The 26,377-nt window shown below is 44.2% G+C and overlaps 1 protein-coding gene across 3 annotated transcripts in view; it reads left to right on the top strand.

Annotated features, from left to right (window-relative positions):
- The window catches only part of Serpinb5 (serpin family B member 5), an 84,134-nt gene that overhangs the window by 45,481 nt on the left and 12,276 nt on the right, over nucleotides 1-26,377 (top strand). Inside the window, exons 1-4 of one of the 3 annotated variants that reach the window (XM_052736463.1) lie at nucleotides 11,408-11,507; nucleotides 12,822-12,967; nucleotides 23,645-23,819; nucleotides 25,653-25,790. In XM_052736463.1, the coding sequence (XP_052592423.1) occupies nucleotides 23,652-23,819; nucleotides 25,653-25,790 (306 nt within the window). In that variant the 5' untranslated portion in view covers nucleotides 11,408-11,507; nucleotides 12,822-12,967; nucleotides 23,645-23,651. Of the gene's footprint in view, nucleotides 1-11,407; nucleotides 11,508-12,821; nucleotides 12,968-14,428; nucleotides 14,550-23,644; nucleotides 23,820-25,652; nucleotides 25,791-26,377 lie in introns of those variants that run through there. The other 2 variants (XM_052736461.1, XM_052736462.1) reach the window with 2 other exon arrangements.

The following is a 26,377-nucleotide window of genomic DNA, read 5'->3' as shown; positions in this document are numbered from 1 at the left end:
CCAAGGCAATTAAGCCATTTTACATTCTCATCAGCAATGTATGTGATTTTCGGTTCCTCTACACTGTTGCCACCAGTCAATGTACCCAGTTGCTTTAAAATGAGCAATTCTGAATGCAAGGGGATTTCTCATTGTGGTTTTGCTTTATGTTTCCCTGACAATTGATGGTGTTGAGCATCAGCTGATGAAAATTAAGAGCCTATAGATAATAACTTTACCATGCCTAGCGATGATGCTGAGCTGTGCCTTAACACCTTGCTTGTACTAGTCAATCCATCCTCTTAACGCTAGGAGATAGGTCTCATTACTGTCCTTACCTCATAGGAAGAGTTGGGGACAGGGTGGCACAACTGTCCTTAGTTCACACAGTCAGGAAGTGGAGCGTTGACATCTCTGGTGAAGAGCCTGGGCTCATAGTTCCTTTTTAGCACTTGATCTGTGAGAAATGCCTAGCAGACTATGAACTTAATGTAAACTGCCTCAAGGTCCTTCCCTGGGCAGACCTGTTTTCTTCTTCTTGCCCTCTGCCCTCTTCTAGTGCCCCTCACATCTGAGGCCCTTGCTTTATTGATAAAATGATCTGACTTCAAAAGAGACTGATCTATTACACTCCCTTACTTCTTACATTTATTTTTGTTGTTTGTTTTAAACACATATATTATGGGACATTTCAATAATATATAAAAGTAAAGCAAACGCTAGAATGAAGTCTTATTTTATATCTAACAATCAGTGCTCACTTCTGATTTTGCAGCACTAGTGGGTGAGTACCAGCCCTTGCCAGGCAAGCGTTCTGCTCCCGATCTACCCGATCTACATCTCTTGCCATAATGATCATCTCTACTTGAGAGTTTTAAGAAATTATAACTTGATATAGTCATCATTTCAGTTTTTCATTTTATTATTTTGGCAATGCTGGGGATTGAACCCAGTGCTTTGCACATGCTAAGCATGTACCATACCACTGAGGCCTACGTCAGTTTCTTAATAGCATCCATATTTGATGAGCATTCAAGTTTCTTTGGCTCCTTCCCCTCCTCCTCCTCCTCATTATGATTCAACAGCTAGGATGATGCAAGATGCAAACATCTATGATTATTTGACATGTCTTATAAATTCATAGGTTTCATCTCGAACTTATTTTGTCATTGAAGTTTAATTAATTGAAGAAATTAGCTGTAGTCTGATTTAAAAATTTGAATTTCTGTGGAGTCATTTTCTGGTCTCTTCACTTCCTAAAATCTGTAGTTAGGCCTAGAGGCTGTGCAGTGGGTAGCCATTCCAGCTTTGATCTGGAAGTTCCAACCCCCATTGAGACTTTGGCAACTGTCACGCCTACAAGGCGGGGCCAAGGGAGGTGCCTGGAGACCCGAGATCTGGATGAGCGAGCGCTCTCTCTGTTCTGGGACCTTGGACGGTGAAGGTGGGTCAAGCAGAGCTCCAGAGAACACCGCTGGACTGCGATGCACCTTCCCCAGACCCCATGACCTACCTATCCCTTAATTTGTAAGTTACGCCATTAAATAAATCTCCTTTTAACTACGTGGAGTGGCCTTAATAATTTCACCAATGAGACTCTTAATCTCAGGGTCATGGGTTCTTGCCCTACGTTGGGCGCCAGATATTGGCCTTAATAATTTCACCAATGAGACTCTTAATCTCAGGGTCGTGGGTTCGTGTCCCACGTTGGGCGCCAGATATTGGTGAAATTATTAAGGCCACTCCACGTAGTTAAAAGGAGATTTATTTAATGGCGTAATTTACAAATTAAGGGATAGATAGGTCGCGGGGTCTGGGGAAGGTATATCGCAGTCCAGCGGTGTTCTCTGGAGCTCTGCTTGACCCACCTTCACCGTCCAAGGTCCCGGAACAGAGAGAGCGCTCGCTCATCCAGATCTCGGGTCTCCAGGCGCCTCCCTTGGCCCCGCCTTGTAGGCGGCGTGACAGTTGCCAAAGTCTCAATGGGGGTTGGAACTTCCAGATCAAAGCTGGAATGGCCACCCACTACAAGGCTGCATTATATTCAGCTCTGAATGTTTTGGGAAAATTACTTTAAAGATGGTGCATTGGCTACCTGTTAGGAAATGTGCAAAGCTCCTTAATTTTCCTTTTGTGATAGTGACAATTCTTAGTAACCATAACCCAAGATCCATTAATTAGTTAGGGATTCTATTCCTTTCACCTTTTGTGTTTTTTAGTCATGGGAAAGCCTCTTCCTATCAGTTATTTAGTTATCTAAGATTCATAGCAAACAGAAGCATGTGTTCTTTCTCCTGGTATCAGTTTTCAAAACAATAAGCTGGTTAGAAAAACACACTTTTCAGTGGCTGTAGAAGAATACAAATCTAGATGATGCTTGCTCATGTGATGAGAGGTGACCATAACCCTCTCTCAGGATAGCCCCATATTTGGTTTTTCAAGGAACATGCCACTTCCCCTGGAGGATTTATCGACAGAACAGCGAACACGAAATCAACAGACCACTTTTCATCTTCAGACTATGTATCCAGTCTAATTATGGACCCATTTTCTCAAAGAAGTAGGTATTATTAACCTCATTTTAAAGATAAAAGAATGGGGAGACCTGAGGAAGGCAGGAGAGCAACTCGCTCCAAGGTGTGAGGGCGTCACCCTGAGAGAGGCATTAGATTTATCCTTGGTTTAATGTCCAATTTCAACACCAAGAAGGCTGGTCCACAGGGAGCTGGAGAAAAGGAGAGCTAGCAATCTCTGACTCAGTTTTGATACCATGAATCATACAGTGTGCAGAAACTTGAATATAGATTATGGCACATCTGTTATTGATAAAGCATTTGGCGTCATAATGACTGTCACAGGGTAGATGATGGGAAAATGTCAGAGCACTATAAACAAACAATCCCCAAGTTTCTGTCATAGGCAGAGTAATAGTAAATGCTCCTTTGTCTTCAGACTCAGTTACTGATGCCAGGCAGGTGGAGGACGGCAGTCACTTCCCCCCACAGGAAGTTAAAAGTCCTCAGTGGATTTTGCAGACCTCTTGTGTAAAGCAAAGATGATATTTCTAGTAAACTTTGAATGCATGCAGCTCATGCTGAAAGGTCATCTGTGACCGGGGACCTCGGACAGATGAACTGCTGTGACTTGGGTGTTGCCCTCCCTCACACCCGGCTCAGAGCTTGGGATTTTTAATGTTGAGACGTTAAAGTTAAAATACTTTCATCCATCTTGGAGTCTGAATATATTAAATGGGTGTTCTCCACCCAGACTAATTGCAGCAGCACCCTGTAATTGTGTGGCCTTGAGTAGGCTTGCCTCATCAGCACAAACCTGCTGTTAGCAATGTGAGAGAAGAGCCATGAACATGAGGTGCTTCAAAGGGGGGACACTCAGAGGCCTCCTTCTGACAGGAGATTTTCGTTAGTTACCTAACAATACCCTCTGGCCCATCTGGAGAAGAACCAATGCCTCCTGCATACTACAGACCCTTATCTCACGATGCAAACCCCACACATCTGGCCTAACTGGTTAGAAAAGTCTCGGTTTAATTTGCACTCATTTAATCCCTAGTTCATGTGCCAACAACAGTGCTCACTGACTTTCCTGTGTGTATGAGGAACCACATTTCCTTCTTATTTTTCCTTGATTTAAAGTCAGTTTGGACGTAGGGGCTCCTCGGCTGTTTGAAGGCATCCTTTGAATCATCGTGACGGTAAACTGGAAGACATGAGTGATCCTGAAGTCCTTGCACAGCGCTCTCCTACCCCAGCTTACTCAGAGACTTGCTTCCCTTCCCTCAGGCTTCTCCTCTGACCGGGAACATCTTCCAGGCTTCCTAAGTCTCGGTAACAGGTCAACACTGGCTTAAGCGTAAAGAGCCTGACAAAAGGGACTTATGTGAAAACGCACTTTAGGCCTGAGTGGAGAAGCTACTGATATTGTTCTGCTAAATGGACAAGATGTGCCCCTCAAATTACTACTCTAAACAGTTCTGATTACAACCACAGGTTAGTGGTATGGCCATCGTTGGGCAAAGTTACCTCTCTGCAGTGGACAGCAGTAAGTTCAGAGACTCATTACTGATCAAAGGCCTGTGAATCAGGGACTGCACAGGCATAAATGGGATTTTGACATCTCCTCCTCAAAGACCCAGGAAACATCCAGAAGATGGAGCATAAAGAAGAAGGAATGGAGTGAGATAGAAAGAGCCCTGTCTTTGCATGTGACATCACAATTGTTTTCAATACCACAGTAAAGGATTATTGCCCCAAGATCTGCAGAAGATTGGGCTTGTCAACATCCTGCCATGGGGGCTGTGAGAAGGGACCATGAAGCCCCCTCCCCAGAACCTCCAGGCAGATGATGGGAGCTAGTAGGGAGGGGCTCATGAGCCCCCAGCCCTCCCTGAATATCCATAGAGATTTCATGTTTGCTGAAGGAGCGAGAAATGTTTTCTTCAGTCACTTTCCCGCAAGAAGTTAAAAGTCCTTAGGGGATGTTGCAGACCTCTTGTGTAAAGCAAAGATAATCTTTCTAGTAAACTTAGAATGCGTGTCACTCATGCTGAAAGGTCACTGAAAGGTCACTCTGTAAGCAGCTCTGATGAAGCTCACCATATCATCAAAAACAATCAGCCAATCAATAAAAAAGTAAAGAGGATCTGTGGGAGAGCGAATGTGACCAAAATACACTGTAGACATGAAAATGCCACAATAAAACTCATTATTATGAAAAATCAACATATGCTAATAAAATATACACATTGAACAAGGAAAGCAAACATACCGTCCTTGTTGTGCATATAACGGGTGTAGGTAGCAGTATAACCCACTTGGAAGTCATGTCAGTCAGCTGTCTGTCATTTCAAGTCCTTGAAACAGTAAAGAAAAAAGCCCTGGAGGGTCCTGTCAAGGATCTGTTGGCCTATAGCTTTTAGGCCTTGATGAGTTAGCACATCATGGCAGCCAAGTGAAGGAGAGGAACGGACCCTTCGAGGGGACAGCTCCAATGACTAGAGACTTCCCATTAGGCCTCACTTGTTTAAGTGACCCCACTTCCCCGCAGTGCCAAGCTTGGATCCAAGACTACACCACATAAGCTGTTGGTGGCCACTGAAGGTCCAGATTATATCAGAGGCCATGAGAATTTCTGCTCCGTAAGAGAAACATGTGGGAGAGTTCACTGAGAGGGGCTGCTGGCTTCACTTTGATGAGTGACAGCAAGTTCCTGAGGTGGGGGGAACTTGGCGCTGCCTCCAGCATCAGTGTGGTTTGGCCTTGTGTTGAGTCTCCAAAGTTTCCTTTGAAAAGAAAACTTACAGAGAATTTCAAGGGGACTATTTTTTCTTTCTATCTTTCTTTGTTTTTTGAGATGGGGTCTTTCTATTAGGTAACTCTGGCTGTCCTGGAACTCACTATATAGACTAGGCTGGCCTCAAACTCAGAGATCCACCTGCCTCTGTCTGCCGAGTCTGGGATCAAGCCAACCAAGGGAACTGTTTTTGATTGCTTCATTCTTGAGCAGTTAGGACTCCAGGTCAATTCCCACCTTCTTTAAATGCAGAAAGAGGGTGCAGGATTGCGTACTTTTACTGAGTTCTAGGTATGAGCTTGATTCCTGCTTAGCACCTGCTGTTTAATTTCTAATCTCACTTTTCTTTTGGTGCTGAGGATAGAACCTAGAACACACAGCAAATGATCTGCCACTGAGCTGCACCCCAACCCTCTAATATCACTTTTCTCATTTGTAAAATGGCCCCATAATTATACCTGAATGGTTACTGTGAGATTTGAGAAAGATAATACATTTTATATTACTGCTTTGGGCAAAAGGGCAGGTACACAGTAACAACTTACACATTACAAAGTCCCATAATTATGATAAGTTACTATAATGACAGTGATGATGAATATTCATCATTTGAATATTATTATAATATGAAATAGTAAATACGGTATTCTCCTTGAAATCTTTTTTTAATATATGTAACACAGTTCTTTATTGATTCTTCGGGAATTTTGCATCATGCACCCCAATCCTATTCATCTCCTAGTCCCTCCATATCTGCCCCTCACCCCTGCACCATCCCCCTCAAGATAGTTACAATAAAAATAAAACAAACAAGAAACCCACCTCGCTTCTCCATCTTTCCTGTCTCTCTTCATTCATCCTGGTGGCATTGGGAGCTGCAGTGTGCCATGCAGTATGCCCTTCTATCCAATCAGCCCCATCCCCAAAAGTTCACTGCATTGAGTCATTGGTCTGGTTCAAGCTCTGGCACACCATCATCACTGGATCCTTACCGAAACTCCTCTGGGATACCCTGCTTTTGTCCCAGTCACAGGCATCCAAGTGCTATTGTTTTGCAGGACCAGTCTCTTCAGGAGCTGCAGCAGGTCCCAGATGGGGTAGATGTTAAGGTGGGCCCACCAAAGGCCCAGGATTCAGGTCTTGGTGATAGTTGAGCTGGTCAATCCTGGCCACTGGGATTGTCTTCCTCAAGCAAGGAGCGGGGCCACCCAGGGCCAGTGAAGGGTGGGGCCGACGCAGCATGGCCCTTGGATTTTAACATGGATGTGTTAAAATTCCTTTGGCCCTTTATGGTGACACAGACCGCAGCTTCAGTGGAACCATAGAACCAGACATGGCCCTCAGCAACAGCTCAGGCCTGGACGTCATCATGGCCCTGGAGGCAGGGCAGGACACCCAGATCAGTATGGCCCTGGTGGCAGCAAGGTCCTCAGACACCAATATGATCTCAGATGGCTGACCACACCCCGGGCATCCCCACAGCCCTTAGTAGTGACAGGAGCCAGAGAGGGCGCTTGGCCACAGCCCAAGCCTAGATGTCACCATGGCCCCAGGTGGAAGAACAAGCCACTCAAATCAGCATGGCCCCAACAGCAGTGTGGCCCTCGGACACCACTGTGGCCCCAGGTGCCCACATCTCCTTGAATTCTTAATCCTGCTTTCTAAGTATGCACACATTTTCTTTTATTCTTACTCATTTCCTTCATAAGACACTATGACCTAAAGGTAGGAAGTAAAACTGTCACACAAATTGTGTATGTATGCATGGGTACACGTGTGATATAGACAATCAAATCCTCTCCGGCTTTAAAGACTAATCACTTTTTTCCTAGTTAAACGTAATTGACCTTTTTCTCTCTATGCCTACTGAAGAAGTGAGGCGAGTCTCTCTGAGATTGTAACTCCACAGCTTTAGAGAGCAGAGATGGACTGTAGCTTCTGTCTGTTGCACATTTACTTAGAATGGATTCCAAGCACTTTGCATGTTCTTCATTCTTGCCTGGTGAGGAGGCTCTAATGTAATTTCCTGTTTTACAGATGTAGGAGCTGAGGCAAAGTGAGTTAGTCTTTATTGGGCATAGCATAAATGAGATATGGGAATCATGCCGGAATCAACAAAAATCATGGGCAACCTGGGGCATCGCAGAACACACCTGTGGTTCTAAATGTGAAGGTCTGTAAACAATCAATTCTATGTCACTTGGACTCATCCTGATTCCTGGGCTTGACCCAAGACCTCTGCAACTGCAGTCTCTGGGAGTTTGGGTCGAGGACTAACAGTTTGCATGTTCTTCCCTTTCTGTCCCCCACCATCCCCCATCTTCCCTGTGATCCAGATGCAAGGGTGTGATGAGGAGCTGGTACACAAGCATTTCCATCTGGCTGGATCAAAACTCTTTGATTTCCTTACTATAATTCTTTTTGTTTCTTGTTTTGGAATATTAAAATAGAGACTGGAGAATGGATCAGTGGGCAAGAGTGTTTGCTGAGCAAGCATGAGGCCTGAGCTTAAATCCCAAGCCTCCCTGTAAAAAGCCAGGCATGGCATCATACACAGACACAGGCAAATCCCAGAATTTAGCTGGTCAGCCCACCCATCCAGAAAACCACAAACAAACAAACAAAAAAAAAAGCAAGCAAGCAAACAAACAAACAAAACATCTTTCTTTCTTCTTTTAAAATGATATATTATGAGTATGGATTTTTGCCTGCATGCATGTTTGCATGTTGTGTGCATGCCTGGTACCCACGGAGGCCAGGAGATGTTGGAGTCCTTGGAGCTGGAGTTACAGATGAGCTGCCATGTCTGTGCTGGGAACCAAACCTGGCTCTTCTGGAAGAACAGTTTGCTTAATCACTTGAATCATCTCTCTCACCAAGGAAAGATATATTTTTGTCTTATGATTTCAGTCTAGAATCACTTGGTCCTATTGCTGTGGGCCTATGGTGAGGCAGAATATGAAGACAGAGGAGGTGTGTGTGGGGAGGGAGGGAGGGAGAGAGAGAGAGAGAGAGAGAGAGAGAGAGAGAGAGAGAGAGAGAGAGAGAGAGAGGAGGGGGAAAGGAAAGACATAAACTTTTAATGCTTGCCCCGCACTCCGTTCCTCAGTCAGCTCCTATTCGCACAGTTCCCACCACCTCTCAGCAGTCTATTCAGCTGTGACTCTATTAGGAGATTTCCCACTGAGGAGGAAGACACGTCAGAGTCTTCACGATCATAACACTTTCCTAGGCTCCATCTCTCAACAAGGCTTTAACATATGAACCTTTCTGCGGACACTCTATGGCCAGGCCCTAAGAACACATAAACTATGGGCCCTTCCTTTCCTGTGGTTTGCAGTTCAGGAAGGGACTGAACTCAACCGTGAAAAATATATGCACATGATTACAGAGTAGAAGGACAGAATGGGGCTCAGCAAGCGGCTGCCTCACTTCTCTGCATTAGAAGCACTTGTAGTCAGAGCAAGTGAAGAAAGTCCTCTGGGATGGAGGAAACGAGCCAGGGTGCTGGACAGGAGGGAAAGCCAAGGTTTAGAGTTCTTACCCAAAACGTCTCTCATGGAGGCATGTGTATAAGATAAGTAGATTCACACCTTCTCCAGATACAAATTCCTTTGATGCCCTTGTAAAAGTTTCCTCTTTCCCAGCTGTTGAGGTCAGAGTTCTGAGAGCTGTGAATTTCTATACTTTCTATCTCACAGAATTGAGCCTGTCATCACATGGTAATGAATGCTCTTTAGAGGAAAACCTTTCTTTCAATGCATTCAGAAATAGGCACCTTATATCTAAGATTAATGACCAGAGAATTGCATAATACAGAGCATTGTGTATTCTTTAGGAGCATACCTGGTTTCAATACATTTATACCATTCACTACATTGTAACATGGAAGAACTTACTCAGCACACTGCATACTTTATTGTTTGCCTTTTCATTTAGATAATTTTATAAAAATAAACCTTATAAGCCTGGAGTGGTGGCTCACATCTTTAATCTCAGCATTTGGGAGACAAGAGGGGGAAGATCAAGTTCAAGGCCAGCCTAGTCTACATAGTGAGTTCTAGGGCAGCCAGGGCTACATAGAGAGACCCTATCTCAAAAACAAAACAAAATAAAGTAGAATAAAACAACAAAAAAACTTATGTAAGAAGCTCTTGCAGGGCATGTATAAAAGGCCTTATTAATATATTCTCACACAGAGCACTGGGCGTGGCGCTCTCATTGCTTAGAAACACCTTTCGTATTGAATTTAGGAACTTAATGATGGTCATGGGTCCTTTAGAGGGAAACCTTGCTTCCCTGTGCTTTTGTTGTAGAATGTGAGAAGCTGTAGGTCAAGCCTGGAGGCTGAATTAGCTCTAAGTCTTGTTTTATCCATCTTCAGCTTGTGTTTCTTTAAGTATGAATCATAGGGAAAATTTTCACACACTTTTTTTTCAGAATTAGTTACAATTTAAGACTTCTTCTCCCAGGAAAACCCTAGGACTTGTTAATAGAAACATCATGCAACTTGGATTCTCACAGTGAAGTAGATACATTGTACAGCAAGGAGATCACTGACCACAATGGAGTATAAATTTATTAGTTAGAGATCTGAGGCTTAGTGATACAGAGCAACATATGTTGGTAATCCTAGTAGCCAGTAGCTAGAGGCAATATAGTCAGGAGCTGAAGGCCAGCCTCCATTACATAGAAGATCACAGCCAGCCTGGATTACATGAGATCAGTCTCAAAAAGTGAAACAAAATAAAACAGAAATAAAAACTCAACTAAGGGCACATGCACACGCGTGCGTGACACACACACACACACACACACACACACACACACACACACACACTTGTATGTAAGTATACATATTATAGGTATGTTTTCTGTCTTAGCCATAAACTTCAGGACAATTAATATATCTTTTTCTTGTCTGGCTCAGTTTCTTCATATGAGAAAAAGAGATAATAGTCCTCAGAAGTAGGCATGAACCTTGTGAACTTCCTGTGAACTGTTGGAAAAGTGCAAGGCTAGCATATTCCTCTCTCCTGCTGGGGAAAGGCCATAGGAATCAATGGGAATCTTATTTATCAGTGAAGCTCAAACACCTGATGGTTTATAGATGTCTCAAGAGAATGCTCAAGAATGTACGGCTGAAACTTCCTTTCTTGGAAAAGAGAGAGAGGGTGGAAAAGGAAAGGAGAGGAGAGGGGAGGAGAGAGAAAGAAAGAGAGGAGGGAGGGAGAGAGAGAGAGAGAGAGAGAGAGAGAGAGAGAGAGAGAGAGAGAGAGCGAGAGCACTGAAGAGCATGTCATAACAAAGCTCCTTTGAGTAGCTGCTGGGAGTGGCTGGGTGTGTCTAGTCATCCTTAGCCAGAATGCTGTGTAATCCAGTCATAACGTTTGTAATGTTTAAACCCATAGGCAAGAAAAACCACCAACAAAACAGTCGCCAAGGTTATTAAATATTTGGTCTATAGACTACTTTTGTTGAACTAAAGGGAATTGTCATTTGATAAAAGTACATTATGAATGGATTATTAATTCTTTAAGTGGCAGTTCTTCCCTCTACCCCCAAAGCCCACCTGCTGTTTTTTTGTGCATGGTCTATAAAATAGATTTTGTGTTTTACAAGAAAGAGACCATTATGAATTGTTTTGGGAGTTATAGAGCAAAGAAAATTTTCTACAAACGACTATATCCTTTCCCACCAAACCTTCCTTAAAGAATCCTTAAAGAACTGAGCATGGTTGGATGAATAATCTGAAGTGGCTTTAAAAATCTGTAAAGAGAACTGAGAAAAGGCAGCTGTGTTTAAGGGAATACCTGATCTCAGATTTATGGGTTGGATTCATCAATGTTTGAATTAATTGCATCTATGCAACATATCCTTCCACAAAGAGGTCATTCCCCATTCATTAATTCCACATCCACTGTGCCAGAGGCCATTCAGAGTTCTTGGGAACAGTGAGTCCTGCTTAGGTTGGAGACCGAGGACAGTGCACACTGACTTAATCATATAGTGTAGTCTGGCGTAATATGGTATGGTATATAGGAAGCTGTCAAATTTGATTTTTGTATCTATTTCATACAGGTTCGAATTTTATTAAGAGCAAAGAAAACTGAAAGTACTCAAGAGTTGGATTTTTATGAGGCTGCATGGCAAGGGGTTGACCACTACAACAAGAACTGAATTACAACCCTTGAATACAGTTGGTGTGCATCCATTAGGTAGTGTTGGTTTCCTGAGGACAGTCTTCCAAGAATATATGTATAGGGGTCGTATTCACCTCTAATCCCTTCTCCTTCCCACACCCCTCTAGTTTCTCTTTCTCTCTCTCTTATTTTCTCTCTCTCTTGTTTTTATGTAAATGGTTTTATGTTGCTATTAAAATATAGGACATTTTTTAACCATCCCATTCCTCGAAGTGTCCATGCTAACATAACTGACAACATTGTCCTTTCCAGGATTTCCCTCCAGGCTGTGTATTTTCACACTACAATAATGATCATAGATGTCAGTGTTAACATTGAAAGCCAAGCTACAGCGTCCTTGAGACCAATATCTAGGTCTTCTTCTTGATGTCTAGCTGTCCCAGGGACTTGATCAGGTCTGACACACTCAGCAGAGGCTTAGTTTTTATTTACTTTATTATTCTCTCATATATCCTGACCACAGTTTCTCCTGCCTCCACTCCTCTCAACCCCCCACCTCCCCTCTCCCCCAGATCCACTGCTCCTCTGTTTCCTTTCAGAAAAGAGCAGGCCTCTCAGGGACAGCATCTGAACTGGACATAACAAGATGCAATAAGACTAGGCATATGTCCTCATATCAAGATTAGATAAGGCACCCCAGTAGGAGGAAATAAGGTTCCACGAGCAGGCAAAAGAGTCAGAGGAACCCCCACTCCCATTGTTAGGAGTCCCACAAAAACACAGCATGTATGCGGAAGACCTGGTGTAAACCCATGTTAGGCTCACAACCAAAAACAGGTGCATTTAATCACCCAAAGACTCCTGTCAAGAGGGCCCCATTGGAAGAGAAGGGTCATAATAGGAACTGACATGCCAACAGCAGAAATTCTCTCCAAGCTGCTCTCTCCTACAATTAATCTGTTGTGTTTTCTAGAGACTAGTTTGGAAATGCTTTTAGACCTATGAGATACTTGTTCAACTCCATTCCTTCCCATCTCTCTGTTTTCTTGTGTCTTTTAATGTGGAGAATAATAATATTCAAATTTATGGCCACCACAGAGAAAAATATCCCAGGGAAATAGTTCTTTCTAATCAAATAGAATCAAAATTTTAATTTCCTTACCCATGAAGAGGAATAGCTTTTTCCTCAGTCAGTATTTGTGTTTGTCAGGATGTTACATTAAACATCGGCTTCAAATCCAAGGCGCAAAGACTTGGGTTCATTGTGCAGAGACACTTGGACAAGTGAGTGCTCTTGTCAGGGAAAGCTCTATTTAGCCATTCGCTGCCATACTGTTCTAATTTGTCCTTTTCAGTTCTAGCTATGGACTTCTCATTCTTTGTTTCTAGGCCGCCTGGGTCCTCTGTTGTCCACGGACCCTGCTTTGATGCCTCTCCAGCACGCTAAGGCTGTAGGAGGTGTACTCATCTGTGAAGTACATTTGCGTATGTGGTCACACGCCAGTCTTATTGTGTCTGTTCATTTGCACCATCAGGTACTTGAATTTATTTATGTCTTCTCTTCCTACTGTGTTATTTGTAAGTCCTTCAGGGACAGGGAACGCATCACATTTCTAAGTGTCTGGGGCTCCTCTAACTTTCAAACAATCAGAACCGTGCTGTGCTCAGGTTCCTCGGGAGTTGCTGAATTTCTGTCATTTGAAATGTTTCTTTCCAGTATGGGCAGAGAGTTAACAAGAATGTAGCAGAGGGAATTAAAGCATGAAAAGGGAGAGCTGACCAAGTACTAAGGTTTAAGATCTCTTGAGATCCAAAATCGCAGTCCAATGCTGAATAAATAGCTGTGGTGACTTAGATGCTAATATCCCATTCTGGCCTCTTGGCCACTGAGATTATTCTGAGTTTTTCTGAGGAACAGCAAAGTGGTAATAATTGTCTTCATAGGTATGTGCATGTATATTTCACTTTAAAATTGAAGAACATGGGACTAGAGAGATTAGACATTTTGTTTAGGATTTCTCCAAGAATAAGTGGTAAGGACAGTTTGAAAACTTATGACTCTGCCCTCAAACCCACATTTCCCTCACTGCAGCTAGATACTGTGATATTTTATGAGGTGTGCTGCCCATACCCCTGTCTTTATGATCTTTCTTCCCGTGCTCCCCTGATGCCTGGAATGGTGCTTTCAGAGTTGAACTCAATTTTGTTTATGAGTTTGATTCTGGATAGTAACAAGACTCAGAGCAGGGGGAGGAGACACGACCGAGTCACTTTCATCCAAACAGTCAACAATTGCTCATTGACTGCATATGGGAAATCATGGGCATGCCAAGGAGTGCTGCTAAGAAATGAGTGAGGCAGGCCCTTATCTTTAAAATTCTAGTAGTCAGTGTGGGGATGCTGAAGCCAAGGCTATGATGAAACAAACCAGCACATGAACAAGGAGTATAGGTGATCTTCCAGAGAAACAACTGGCTCACTTCTGGGTGCTTCCCAGAAAGCAGGGTAGGAAAAGAACAGATCCCACAGGTCAGGGAGCTGTAGGAGATCTGGAGTTGTCAAATCAAGTTTACACCAAACGTTTCAGAGCAAAGCTGTGTCCTCTCCTGGGACACACCCTCTCTGCAGTTCTGTCAAGTTGTTTTCTCCTAATCAGTTCGGTATTGCTTGTTTTGCCTGTAACACTGTGTATGTTATCAGAACGAGCAATGGCACTCTACACGGAAAAGATGGAGGTCAGAGAAGTTTGTAGTATTTCTATCACCACCTCTTCTATTCTTATTTCCTCCCATTCACCTTCTGTTGCTGGTTTGGCATGCTTGTGCTCAGCTCAGGGCAGGCTCCACCGACAGACCCTTCCTGCCCGTGCTTGTCGCAGGCCATCCAAAGCTGTGCAGACAGCAGCAGCAAGTTCAGCCTGAATCATGTCTTCCAATTTTGCCCAGGCTGCCAAGAGTTATGAGTAAGCAGCTGTGGGCGGGGCCAGGGTGGGAGGCCCGGGCGTGGCTGCAGGTGAGCCAGCTTGCCACCGGGCCCCAGAGCACAGCTTTCACTGCCTCTGAGAGCCTGCCGGCCTTTTCCCTTGCAGAGCACTTCCCAGGATACCAGCTGCTCAAGGTAAGCGAAGTGGGGTCACAGGGCTGGTGAGTTCCCTCTTGAGGACTCCAAATGGTGAAGAAGTGGGTGGGTTTTACCAAGTCTCCCTATGACGGGCGGCAGTCCCAGCTCCTAAGGCCTTTGTGCACCCAGAGTGGCTCTGGCAGAACCATCGCCACACCACATAGCCACCTACACTCAGAATATGAAGAAGGCAAAGGACATGAGGATTGGGTGATGGCGGTGTGGGGAACAGCAGTGATTTCGGGAAGACTGAGATTGTTTCCAGCCCTACCGTGGAATGCGGGATGGATTTGCGATGCCAGTCTCTGAAAGGGTGTGGTACTTAAGGCCTGGAGAAGGTTGAGAAGAAGAGCGCAGGGGCTGCCCTTCCTAGTGGGCATTATAGGGTTGAAATGTAGACCGTTCTTGCCATTTTACATGTTAGACCAGTGTTCCTTGTCTGACACCTGTGTTCTAGGCAGAAATCATTCTTCCTCTCTCCTGTTAGATTCAGCAAACTTGAAAAAAATCATGTATTTCAACATAAATTCCTGGACTTTTGAGATGTGCTGACTTATTGTCTCTTCCTCATGGGTAATAATAATAATAATAATACAGAAATTTTATGGCTTCGTTCAAACGTTTTGTCCTGAAAACTCCATTTAATACAATACGTTGTTTCACTTGCCCCAAGGATCTCAGAACTGGGGACCTTGACCAGTTTTTGGTCAGCTGCTCAGGGTGAAGAAATGTCAGTGGTAAAGTGAGATCTAAAGACACACAGCTTGAAGGTAGGGTGGCTTAAGTGGAAGAAGGCTTCAGACGGACAGTCAGGCATGTTTTCATGGCACAAGTTCTGATAGAAATGTCCTTTATCTCTTGCATCTCAAGAAGATCTTTAACAAAATCGTGTTACAAACATCAGTCACCTTCCAGTAAGTGCAAGTGTTGATGAGTTCTCGGATGGGTGGACAGGAGGAAGCCTAGCAGAACGGGACTCCTTAAAGTGAGTCAGCAGCTTCATACCCATGCTTCCTAACGCCTCACAGGGTGCCACTTCAGTCACTCTGGGTTTGGGGTTGACTTCGGAGCATGCTGTCTCAGCAGTTTGGGCTATCCAGGTGTGGCCTGGTCTGGCATCGTCTGGCAGCAATGCAGTGGGTCAGCAGTTAAGGCCAGAGGCTTCAGGGAGCCGGGTGCAGCCGTGATGGCTGAGACTGTGACAAAGCAGGTTCCTCTGAGGCTGGAAAGGACAGAGTGACCTCATCGCTAACGCTTGCACTGTGCTTTCCTGCAAGGAAGGCCCTTTCCAGATGAGTTTACCCAATCACTTCATTTAATTCTCATAGCATTGTGTCACAGAAAGAAGCTAGAGAGTCTCCTATTCTTTTAAATCTGATACTGATTTTTCTCCTCCTAGAGTCAGGAAGTGAAGCATAGAGGCAGTGTTCTGTTCTTATGCTTCAGGTCACATCAAAGCTCCAAGAGAGCTGGGCTTGGTGGGAGAAGCCTGTAAGCCCAACCTCTTGGGAGGCTGAGGCAGGAGAATGGCCAAGTTAAAGGCCCACTTTGGTGGGAGAGGGAGTTTAAGGTCAGCCTGGGCAACACAGGAAAAACTTATTTTAAAATAAAAGGTTAAAGAAAATGGACTAGGGTCATAGCTCAGTGGTAGAGCACTCGCTTAGTATGCATAAGGCACTAGGCTCAATCTTTAATTCAACGATGAATGATTAAATAAATAAATACCTAACAGAGATTTTTTTACCAAGTCTCCAGTCTGTACAATGAGGCAAATTAGGCTAAAAGATAGTCATAATACTCTGATTCTGAAAATTGTGTTTTTTGTTTCTTTAGACAAGATCTCACCATGTAGCCCTTAAAGCTGGCCTAGCATGTACTATATAGGGCAGGATGACCTTGAACTCACAGCTCTCATGGCAATCTCTCTGCCTCAGCCTTCTTGGTATTGGTATTACACTATGAGCTATCAGGCCTGGCAGAAAAACTGTGCACATGGTACTGTGTGTGTGTGCATGTGTGCGTGTGTGTGTGTGTGTGTGTGTGTGTGTGTGTGTGTGTGTGTGTGTGTGAGTTCACATGTCTGTGTATCAAATGAGTGTGGCAGACAGTCTGTAGATAGGATGGACCTTATCATTTAACTGTGAGCATGTAGGACAACAGTCATAAAACAGGACTGTCTCAGGCAAAGTTGGGTGCATGACCAACCACCTTCCCACGGGGAGCTTTATCTCTCCAGACAGCCTAAAGAGGAGAACATTTGAGGGTCACTGGCTCGGATGCTGTACATACTTGGGAAATCTTTACATAAGGGGCATCATAACCTGTGATTCCAGAGAAGTGAGCTCTCCTCTCTCATCCTAGTGCATATGGCTCATTTCATTCATTTTAAATTGAAATAGAATTACATCATTTCCTTCCTCCAGCCCCTCCTAGTTACTCTCCCTTATCCCCCCACTTCCCCCACCAAGTTGATAGCCTCTATTTCTTTGATTGTATTTGTACACACACACACACACACACACACCACGTGTCTGTGTATACAGATATATTTAAGCAGAACCTGCTGAGTCTGTTTTTGTTATTTTGTGTATGGTGTCACTGCTGACCATTCTGCACTGGACAGCCAATAAAGGGGCCCATCTCTGGGAGGGGCTAATTCTCCTTCTCCTATCAGCCAATAGTTGCTTTTAGTTCTTTGTCTAGGTGTTGGACCCCTCAAGCTTTCCCCTCCACGTTAATGTGTCCATTGATACCACCATTGTTCTGGTCCTGTTTATGCAGCCATTTCTAAGAAAGACTGTTTCACAACAGACTTCCTGGTAGTTTGGATCATACAATCTTTCCATTCCTTCTCCCAAAATGTTCCCTGAGTCATAGATGCAGGAGCTGTGATGTCTGTGGGGGCTAGGATCTCCATGATCTGTTGATCTCTACATTATATCCAGTTGTAGTCTCCTGTGGTCTTCTCCATTTGCTGTAAGAGAGGTTTTTGATCAGGGGAATAATGAGGAGGAGGCTCCATCTGGGGAGGAGAGAGGAAGGTTAATATAGAAGAAGAAAGAGGAGCAAAAAACAGCAAGGTTGTTTGATAGGATGCAAGGAATTATATTATTTTATATTTACTTAAAATCATACACAATGCATATAAGTGTATGTGTATATTTACATATATATACATCTATCGATCTATCTATCTATGAATCATCTATCTTAAAAGAAGTTAAACCATGTGGGCTGACAATGCTCTCCAGAAGAACCATAAACTAACAAAAAGAGTAAAAAGTCCAGTACCGGGCACAAGAAACCTTTCAAAGTGTTGGTCATTGTAGTCCAAGCAACTCCCAGAACAATATGGATAATTGGTTTAGCCCTTTGTTGCCTAGGAGGGTTGAGGATGGATCCCTGTTGTTGAAGACACCACACACTTAGGACACAGGACTCAGAAACTCGAGCTAAATCTGCCCTGACAGCATCTTTCCTGTGGTCTGGCTTCCACGGCTCCAGAAAATACTATGCAAGCTGCCAAGAGAGGGGAGCTGTTACACAGTCCTCCCGGCTCTAACACCTATGAACCATGACAGTTACCAGCACGGCAAGGTGTGCAAAAGGTGCGGTCAGCGGCACTCACGTGTCAGTGACAACCAGCAGCTGCCTAATTGGACCTAAGGCCCACTCAACAGGAGGGACGTCATGCCTGGTCCTGGAAACCTAGCCAGCTTCCAGGCCTAGTCAGGTCACGGACCTTAGAAAAGCATCTACTGTCATATGTTGCTAGACTAGCACAATTCCTTACTGCATCCTAAACCTTACGCTCACACCCGCAGTAAATGTGGTTCTGCTCACTTGTTTCAATGCTCTCTGGCCTCCACTTTTGTCTGATTAAGTCCTTCTTATCGTTTTAGTATGACTCAGAAGTTAGTGTCTCTCAGGAGTTGTCACTGAGATTTCCACTAGGGGTGAGGTGGTGCTGAGGGTTGCCATGGTAACTAGTACACTCTATCATCACACATGACACTAGCTGATAGCTTGGTGGAGGCAGAAGCTAGGATGTGTGCACCTTGGGATCCTTTTTTTCCCAATTGTTTTGATTTATTTCTTTTTATTTTATGTGTATGGGTGTTTTACCTGTGTGTATGTCTGTGTGCCACATGAATGCCACAGAGGCCATTAGATCCCCTGGAACTGGAATTACAGATGTTTGTGAGTCACCATGTGAGTGCTGGGAGTCAAACCCTGTTTCTCTAGAAGAACAGCCAGGATTCTTAACCACTGAGCCATCACAAAGCCCCCACTGGGATTTTTTTTTTTCAAGACAGGGTTTCTCTGTGTAGTTTTGGTGCCTGTCCTGGATCTCGCTCTGTAGAGCGGACTGGCCTCGAACTCACAGAGATCCTGGCTCTGCCTCCCAAGTGCTGGGATTAAAGGCATATGCCACTGCCGCCTGGCTCCCCATTGGGATTCTTAATGACTCCTTCTGCCTGGCTTTCATTAGGTGCTCATACCTTATAGAACGAAAGACTTGAAACATTGACAGCTTGAAACATCGGAAGCAGAAAAAACCAGAACTCCTTCCAGTAGGAAAATCTTAGGGGAAAATTTCTGTGTTATGAAAGCCAGCCAACTGAACAAACAACCACAAAACCCAAACAAAAACAATATCACTCCTGCACACAGAGGGAATCTTGGTACCTTTGAAGTGGATCATTTAGGATACAGGATTTTTGGAATTTGAGAAGCTTCAGAAAAAACAAATGTCAGCAAAACCCAATTATGAAGAAAGAAGGTGAGGAGGTGTAGTGGGGAGGGACTGGGCTGGGATCCAGAGAAATGAATTCTAGCTTTGGCCTGGCTACTCTGACTCCCTGTGTGGGTGGCCTGGGAGAATCACTACATCTTCCTCCACTTCACTCATTTGCAAAATGAAGAGGTGGGGCCAGGCTAGATCCTGATGCAAGATCTTGTCCCACGTTAAAGGTTTATGATTATACAATACCTCAGCAAAGAACTGCAGGAGAAAGCCTCTTGGCTTTTAATCCTCCGTTTTCTTAATAATTAAAAAAATTGATTAAAATATAGTCACATCCCCCTCTCCCTTTCCCCTGTCCAAGCCCTCCTACCCCCCTACTTTCTCTCACGCTCGCAGTCTTTTTCTTTGATTATTATTGTCACATATGTTTATAAACACATGAACATATAAGTACCACCTGCCGAGTCCTCAGTGTTGCTTGTGTGTTTATGATTTCAGGGCTGACCAGGTTGCTGTCATGTGACCAGTTAGGGGGTCCATCCCTAGTCAAAGAGCTATAAATTCTTGAAAACTGCATGTGTATGGCTGCTTGAGGAGTCATCTGACTTTCCTCCTGTCAAGATGAACGTTTCTCCCACGTTCGTTTGTGAGGTGCAGTTTTTTCTGTTAGAGTAAAACAGAATAATATCTTTTTATACTTTGGATGTGAGCCTGGCCTTCAATGGCTGAGCCATCTCTCTAGCCCGAATAGTATCTTAAAAAAAATAAGATTCTTAGGTTTTCATGAAAATGAAAGAAGATAATCTTGTACAAAGGTGATAATAAAATGGAAACAACTGAACTGATTTTAGCATTTCGAGTGCAAACATTTAGACGTGTAAACTTATTGTATGGGACTTACTCACCTTGGATGTGGCATTTACTAGTTTTAAAATAGAATTTGCTTGTGCAAAATGACCTATGTAGGAACCTCACACTGTTTTTGTGAGTGGTGCTGTCCACATGTCCGAGATTTCCTTAAATTCATGGTCTTACAACATAGGAAGGTGCCAGTTGGCTGTACTCTAAGTCTTCTCTTAAGTTGCCTTAGACACGACAGCTTTAGAGTGCTTTTAGGTCACTTGGGACAAATCACAGAACTACTGATGTGATTTTCCATTTGATAACTGGTTGATTTCTTAATTGGTGGCTGCTTGCCACTTGTCTAGTTGTTGTAACAAAATACTCCAGGCCAACAACTTAAGGAAGGATGTGTTTCCTTTGTCTTCCAGTTGCAGAAGGTACAGTCCCTCAGGACAGGGAGGGACGTCGGCAGGGATGGTGTGGTGGTGGGCCTGGTCACACTGTGCATCTGTAGTCAGGGAACAACATGACTGATGATTATGCCCAACTTGCTTTCCCGTTTTCACTCGGTCTGGGACCCTGGTCCCTAGAATAATGCCTCCCATAGTTAGGGTAGTCCTCTACTTTAACTAATCTAGAAACTACCTCACAAGCATGCTCAGAGATTTGCTTCAACGTGATTCTGAATTACATTAGTTCACAGCGAGGATGACCCACCACACCACTACAACACTTGTATATGCAGACCTTACATTTGATACCTTTGGGCTGTATCAGACAATTGCGCTGTAGAGACCGTACACAACAAGGGCTGCTACCTTTCTTCACAGCAAAGGAGAATTTTCTGATAAAGGAGCCAGCTGTCAGGAAAGCAGGCGGATGTGGACTCCAAGTGCTGAGGCCACCCTGCAGAAGAAGGTTCTCTGTGGAAGGGAAGGTCTGGCTGATAGGAACCACGCCACTTGTCAAGTGCACATCCATTTATAGTTTCCAACCAAAACCTGGATCCAAGCCTCACATTGCAATACAGCACTAATATACTTTGTAATTAGCCTTATTAAAAGTTGAGTGAATCTGTGCAGAGTCATTTAGGCTAAATGTATCTCAGCATGCTGTAACTAATGAATGGCAGAGTGAACATTTCCTTACACTTCCTAGATGAAGTGTTGGAAAGTTTGCAGGGATCTGAGTTTAGGTTTCTCTATTTGGTGAGGAAATAGTTCATCATTTCACACTCATTCACACTCATGTTGAATTGTGGCTGTGATGAACTCAGAATTGTCAGAGTTTAATATGCTGCTAATGGAAGCCTGACGTCTTGTTTCCAAAGTCTCTCATGTCTACTTCCTAAGCCTGGAGTGAGGAGTCCCTTCTATGTTCCCCTGTGGTGGGCAGACTGCTCAAAGCCCTCCACAGACACACACACCAGGAGATGCTGCTGATTTCTATGCACTTCACACTAGTCAGCCTTTATGCAGGGCTAATGATGTTATGATCATACCTGAGAGGAGGGATTGGATTAGTGGCTTTAAAAAAGCATAAATGGCCATCATAAGTTTTGGGTGCCTTGTGATTGATTTGTAGTAGGCACACTAGCCTGAATGCACCTGCCATACTCATCAGGGGCATAAGCAGGAGGAGGTCAGGGAGTGTGGCTGGTGGTCACCAGGGCGGGGTGTGTGTGTGTGTGTGTGTGTTTCAGAGAGCATGGCTGGTGGTCACCAGGGCAGGGTGTGTGTGTGTGTGTATGTGTTTCAGGGAGTGTGGCTGGTGGTCACCAGGGCAGGGTGTGTGTGTGTGTGTGTGTGTGTGTGTGTGTGTGTGTGTGTGTGTGTGTGTTTCAGAGAGCATGGCTGGTGGTCACCAGGGCAGGGTGTGTGTGTGTGTGTGTTTCAGGGAGTGTGGCTGGTGGTCACCAGGGCAGGGTGTGTGTGTGTGTGTGTGTGTGTGTGTGTGTGTGTGTGTGTGTGTGTGTGTTTCAGAGAGCATGGCTGGTGGTCACCAGGGCAGGGTGTGTGTGTGTGTGTGTGTTTCAGGGAGTGTGGCTGGTGGTCACCAGGGCAGGGTGTGTGTGTGTGTGTGTGTGTGTGTGTGTGTGTGTGTGTGTGTGTTTCAGGGAGTGTGGCTGGTGGTCAACAGGGCAAGGTGTGTGTGTGTGTGTGTGTGTGTGTGTGTGTGTGTGTGTGTATGTGTGTTTCAGGGAGCATGGCTGGTGGCCACCAGGGTGGTGTGTGTGTGTGTGTGTGTGTGTGTGTGTGTGTGTGTGTGTGTGTGTGTGAGGGGTCGCTGTGACTGCAATTGCCAGTGCAGTAGGTGGGGAGGTAAAGGGGTGTAGCTGGTGGTTACCAGTGGACTCAGCTTTGACTTTCTTTTGCTAATAAATGTGCTTTTCAGATTCTCAGGAATATTATCATCTGTTTGAGTTCATTCTAGATACAGACTCATAAAGAGAATTCTGAACACTGATCTGAAGACCAGGAATCTACTTTTTGATTTTATTCTTGTCTTTGAGTTTGGAATTTCCGTTTAGGTCCAAGATAAAAATTTAAATCCTGCCCATGTACTTGGCTCTAACACATTTATGGGTCCTGGCTAAGGAAGCCTTTGACCTTGAGTACTAAAACTGTCTCTCTGACCCCGGCGTATGCATCCTGCTCAAGATACAAATTGGTTTGCTCTGTCTGTATGTATATAGGTTAACTTTCCTTTCTGTATATCTGTATCTGTATTTTCTTTTCTGTTCTTAGAAAGACACTTGTCACATTGGATTAACTCCCCTATGACCCCATTTTAACTAATGAAAACAGCAGAGACCATACTTCCAAACAATGTTAAATTCATAGGTATTAAGAATTAGGAATTTGCCAGGCAGTGGTGGCACATGCTAATCCCAGCACTCGGGAGGCAGAGGCAGGCGGATCTCTGTGAGTTCGAGGCCAGCCTGGACTGCCAAGTGAGTTCCAGGAAAGGCACAAAGCTACACAGAGAAACCCTGTCTCGAAAAACCAAAAAAAAAAAAAAAGATTTAGGAATTCAGTGTATCTTTTTCTAAGGACAAAATTATATACTTAATAAATATTAAATAGAACAACACAAACTGCTACGATTACTTTTTGATATACAAATAATTATTTTGTCTGATTCAACCAAAATAGTAATTAAAATGTGTGATTATAAAGCAAACTGAGTTTTACTGATGCTGTCAGTTGCTCTGGTCGCCTGCTGAGGAAGTGGCACCATGGCTGGGCCCTGATGCTGCTCATAGTGGCAGCAGAATGCGAGGACATTGTGGTGAACGGCACACACAGAATACAACTTGTGCCTCAAGACGTTTGCCCAGAGCTTTCTTCATGTCTGCTTTCCTTTTGGAAGTTACCAAAAGTTTCTCCTTGCCTCCTGCCCAAGATCATTGCTTCCCTGAAGCAGCATCCTTACTGCTGTTGGCAGGATGTAGCTGGGAACACACTTTGCATTCGAAATTGAGTTTTGTGCTTGGTTCCAGGCCCACGATGGATGCCCTGAGACTGGCAAATTCGGCTTTTGCTGTTGACTTGTTCAAACAGCTATGTGAAAAGGAGCCAGCGGGAAACATCCTCTTCTCTCCAATATGTCTCTCCACCTCCCTGTCACTCGCTCAAGTAGGTGCCAAAGGTGACACAGCAAATGAAATTGGACAGGTAAGCTGCCCATGCTTTCTTTTGGTTTTGAACGGTTTTGAAGGGGGATAGTTACTGGAATTCATAGCACGGGCCTAAGATAAAAACGGTGTAGCTGGAACTATTCAGGACTGAGAGCTATACCATCCCCAGGGCTCTTTTAGTTTATCCTGAATGTGAACACTCGTTTTGCGTAGCATGTTCTATATTTAGAATAGGTACCAGGCTAGGATGAAGAGTGTGGGGATTGGACAGGTGTTCCATTCCTCAGTGGCTGTCAGCATGTCACATGACATCCCTCACCTGATATGTATGAAGATCAGTCAATGACTGATTAATACTCCATTGCACACACGCTTAGTAAATGAGGGAAAGTTATCCCCTGCCCCCTGACCTACATTCAGAGAACAAGCACTGCTCCTCAACACATAATTCATTTAGAATATCAAACTAAAATTAAGATGCAAACTCAATTGAGTTCTACCCTAGAGAATTTCCAATCCCAGAAGTAACATTTTAAATACTCTATCTTCAAACTGGAATAGATAAAATAAATAGCATGCACATGTGTTTCAGATCCTGGGGGCTTGGTTATCTGAGAGGCATGGATGAAAGCAACTTTTCCCCTGCGAACATATACATGTGTGTATAGATGTTTCAGAATTTCTTTGGGGCTGTGCTTGATTAGCTTGGACCTTCAAATGAGCTGATTTCCTCTCGAGACCTCACATGCTCTTAGACAGTAGGTGTACTTCCAATTCCATTCTGTTATTTTCCTTATGTAGATTGATGTAAGGTTAAAAAAAAAATCTTTCTTTTCACAACTCATTGGTATGTAAAATCACCAGTATCCATAAAATGATGACTCTTAAATGTTGACTAGGTCAGGATGAGAAACCGCGGGAGGCAGGAGAGGCTGCTTCACTCCTGGGGAGAGGAGCTGGATTTGAACTCATCTCCACAGGCTGTAAACCAGCTCCCACTCCTCATTTCTCATCTCTTTTTCCAGAAGGGCTGCAGGGGCTGCGGTGGTGGGGGGTCCATCCCTCACCCACAGGAAAGATATTTCAGTACACGCGACATATGCTTTTACCAGCACATCTGGTCTTTTTAAATATTAATTTTTCGTAATTCTTGAGAACTTCAATATATGTATACAATGAAACATGATCATATTCAGCCCCATTTACCCTTTGTAACTCCCTTCAAATCCCCTTCAACATGGCCTTTTCCAAGCTTCATGTCTTTTTTTTTTTCCTAATAATCTACTTCGTTCAGTCAGTGCTGCCTAATGCGTACAGGTGAGAGGCATCCACTGAGGCATGGGAGTATGCCAGTGGCTGTGTGTTCTCTCACGTCTGGAGAAGCCCCTTGTGCAGTGGGCAGCAGGCAAGGCTGAGATGCAGAACTGGTAAAAGTTCTGAAATAAAAGACTGAGTGTTCAGTGCCAAGTGGGGTATCTTCCTTGACCTCTCTTCCCCTCACAACACAAAGGCTAAGGGAATGTGGAAACGGAGGCAGAAAGAATGTAAGACATGGGGGATGTGGAGAAGGTCTGGGAAATGCAAACTTTTGGACTTAAAATGGTCAGAGCACTCGGAACTCCCAGCAGCTGTGGTCCCCTGCACAAGACCTGAAAAAGACTGGTCCAGACCAAATCCTGGTGTAGACCGGAGGTGCTCTTCATGCCTTGTCTCTTACCGAGGAGCTGCTGATGCCTGGATTTTTTTCTTTCTTTCTTCCTTTTTTTTCAGGTCCTCACGCTTGCAGCGCAAGCACTTTATCTCCTCAACCCCCGGAACCATGCTTTATTTTAGTTTTTGGATAATGGAATGTTTGTTTTTCTTTGAACAGGTCCTTCATTTTGAGAATGTCAAAGATGTACCCTTTGGGTTTCAAACAGTCACTTCTGATGTTAATAAGCTCAGTTCATTTTACTCTTTGAAACTAATCAAGCGACTCTACATAGACAAATCTCTGAACCCTTCTACGGTAAGGTGCTTCTAACAGCTTGCTTGTCCTCTGTCCCAGAAGGGGCATTCGCCCTGAGGCCCACAGCTTGTTCCAGGGCAGTGCCTTTCATATTGTCAAAGGAAGTGGCTCCATTGCAGATGTTGGATGTTGGGGGATGAAACAGAGTCACATCTGACTCGGAATACACAGAAGTGTGTCTCCTTCCCTACGTACTTTAGCAAATCCTCCCCCACCCTCAGTTCCTTTGGAGAGAAGGGATAATGGAAGAGCCAGCTATCTGGAAAACGGATCTCCATAAGGGACTCAGAATGATTTGCAACAAACGCTCTCCTTAAACAGTGGGGCATGTGGCCTGAGGTTGTCGTAAACTCCCCAACTCATTCTTTTTAACGGTCCAGATATCTTTAGAATCAGTAAGAAAGAAAATAGCCACCACAAATGACCAGTTTTCATCAGACGTGAGTCAGAGTTGTTTTCCTAGACTAGTCAGAAGGACATTTGTACAAAGCTGCTGTAGCCATTTGAACCAAGTCATTTCTTGAAGCAGTTGTATGAAGACCACTGTGGTCCCCTCCTGTTAGACCCAGAGTGTGGCATAATATTTT

This window comes from Peromyscus californicus, unplaced genomic scaffold, assembly GCF_007827085.1.
Source record: "Peromyscus californicus insignis strain IS unplaced genomic scaffold, ASM782708v3 Scaffold_14__1_contigs__length_90479793_seg_1, whole genome shotgun sequence".
In the NCBI taxonomy this organism is placed as follows: Eukaryota; Metazoa; Chordata; class Mammalia; order Rodentia; family Cricetidae; genus Peromyscus; species Peromyscus californicus.
The sequence above is the reverse complement of the archived record's forward strand: the minus strand, read 5'-3'. Positions and strand labels throughout refer to the sequence as shown.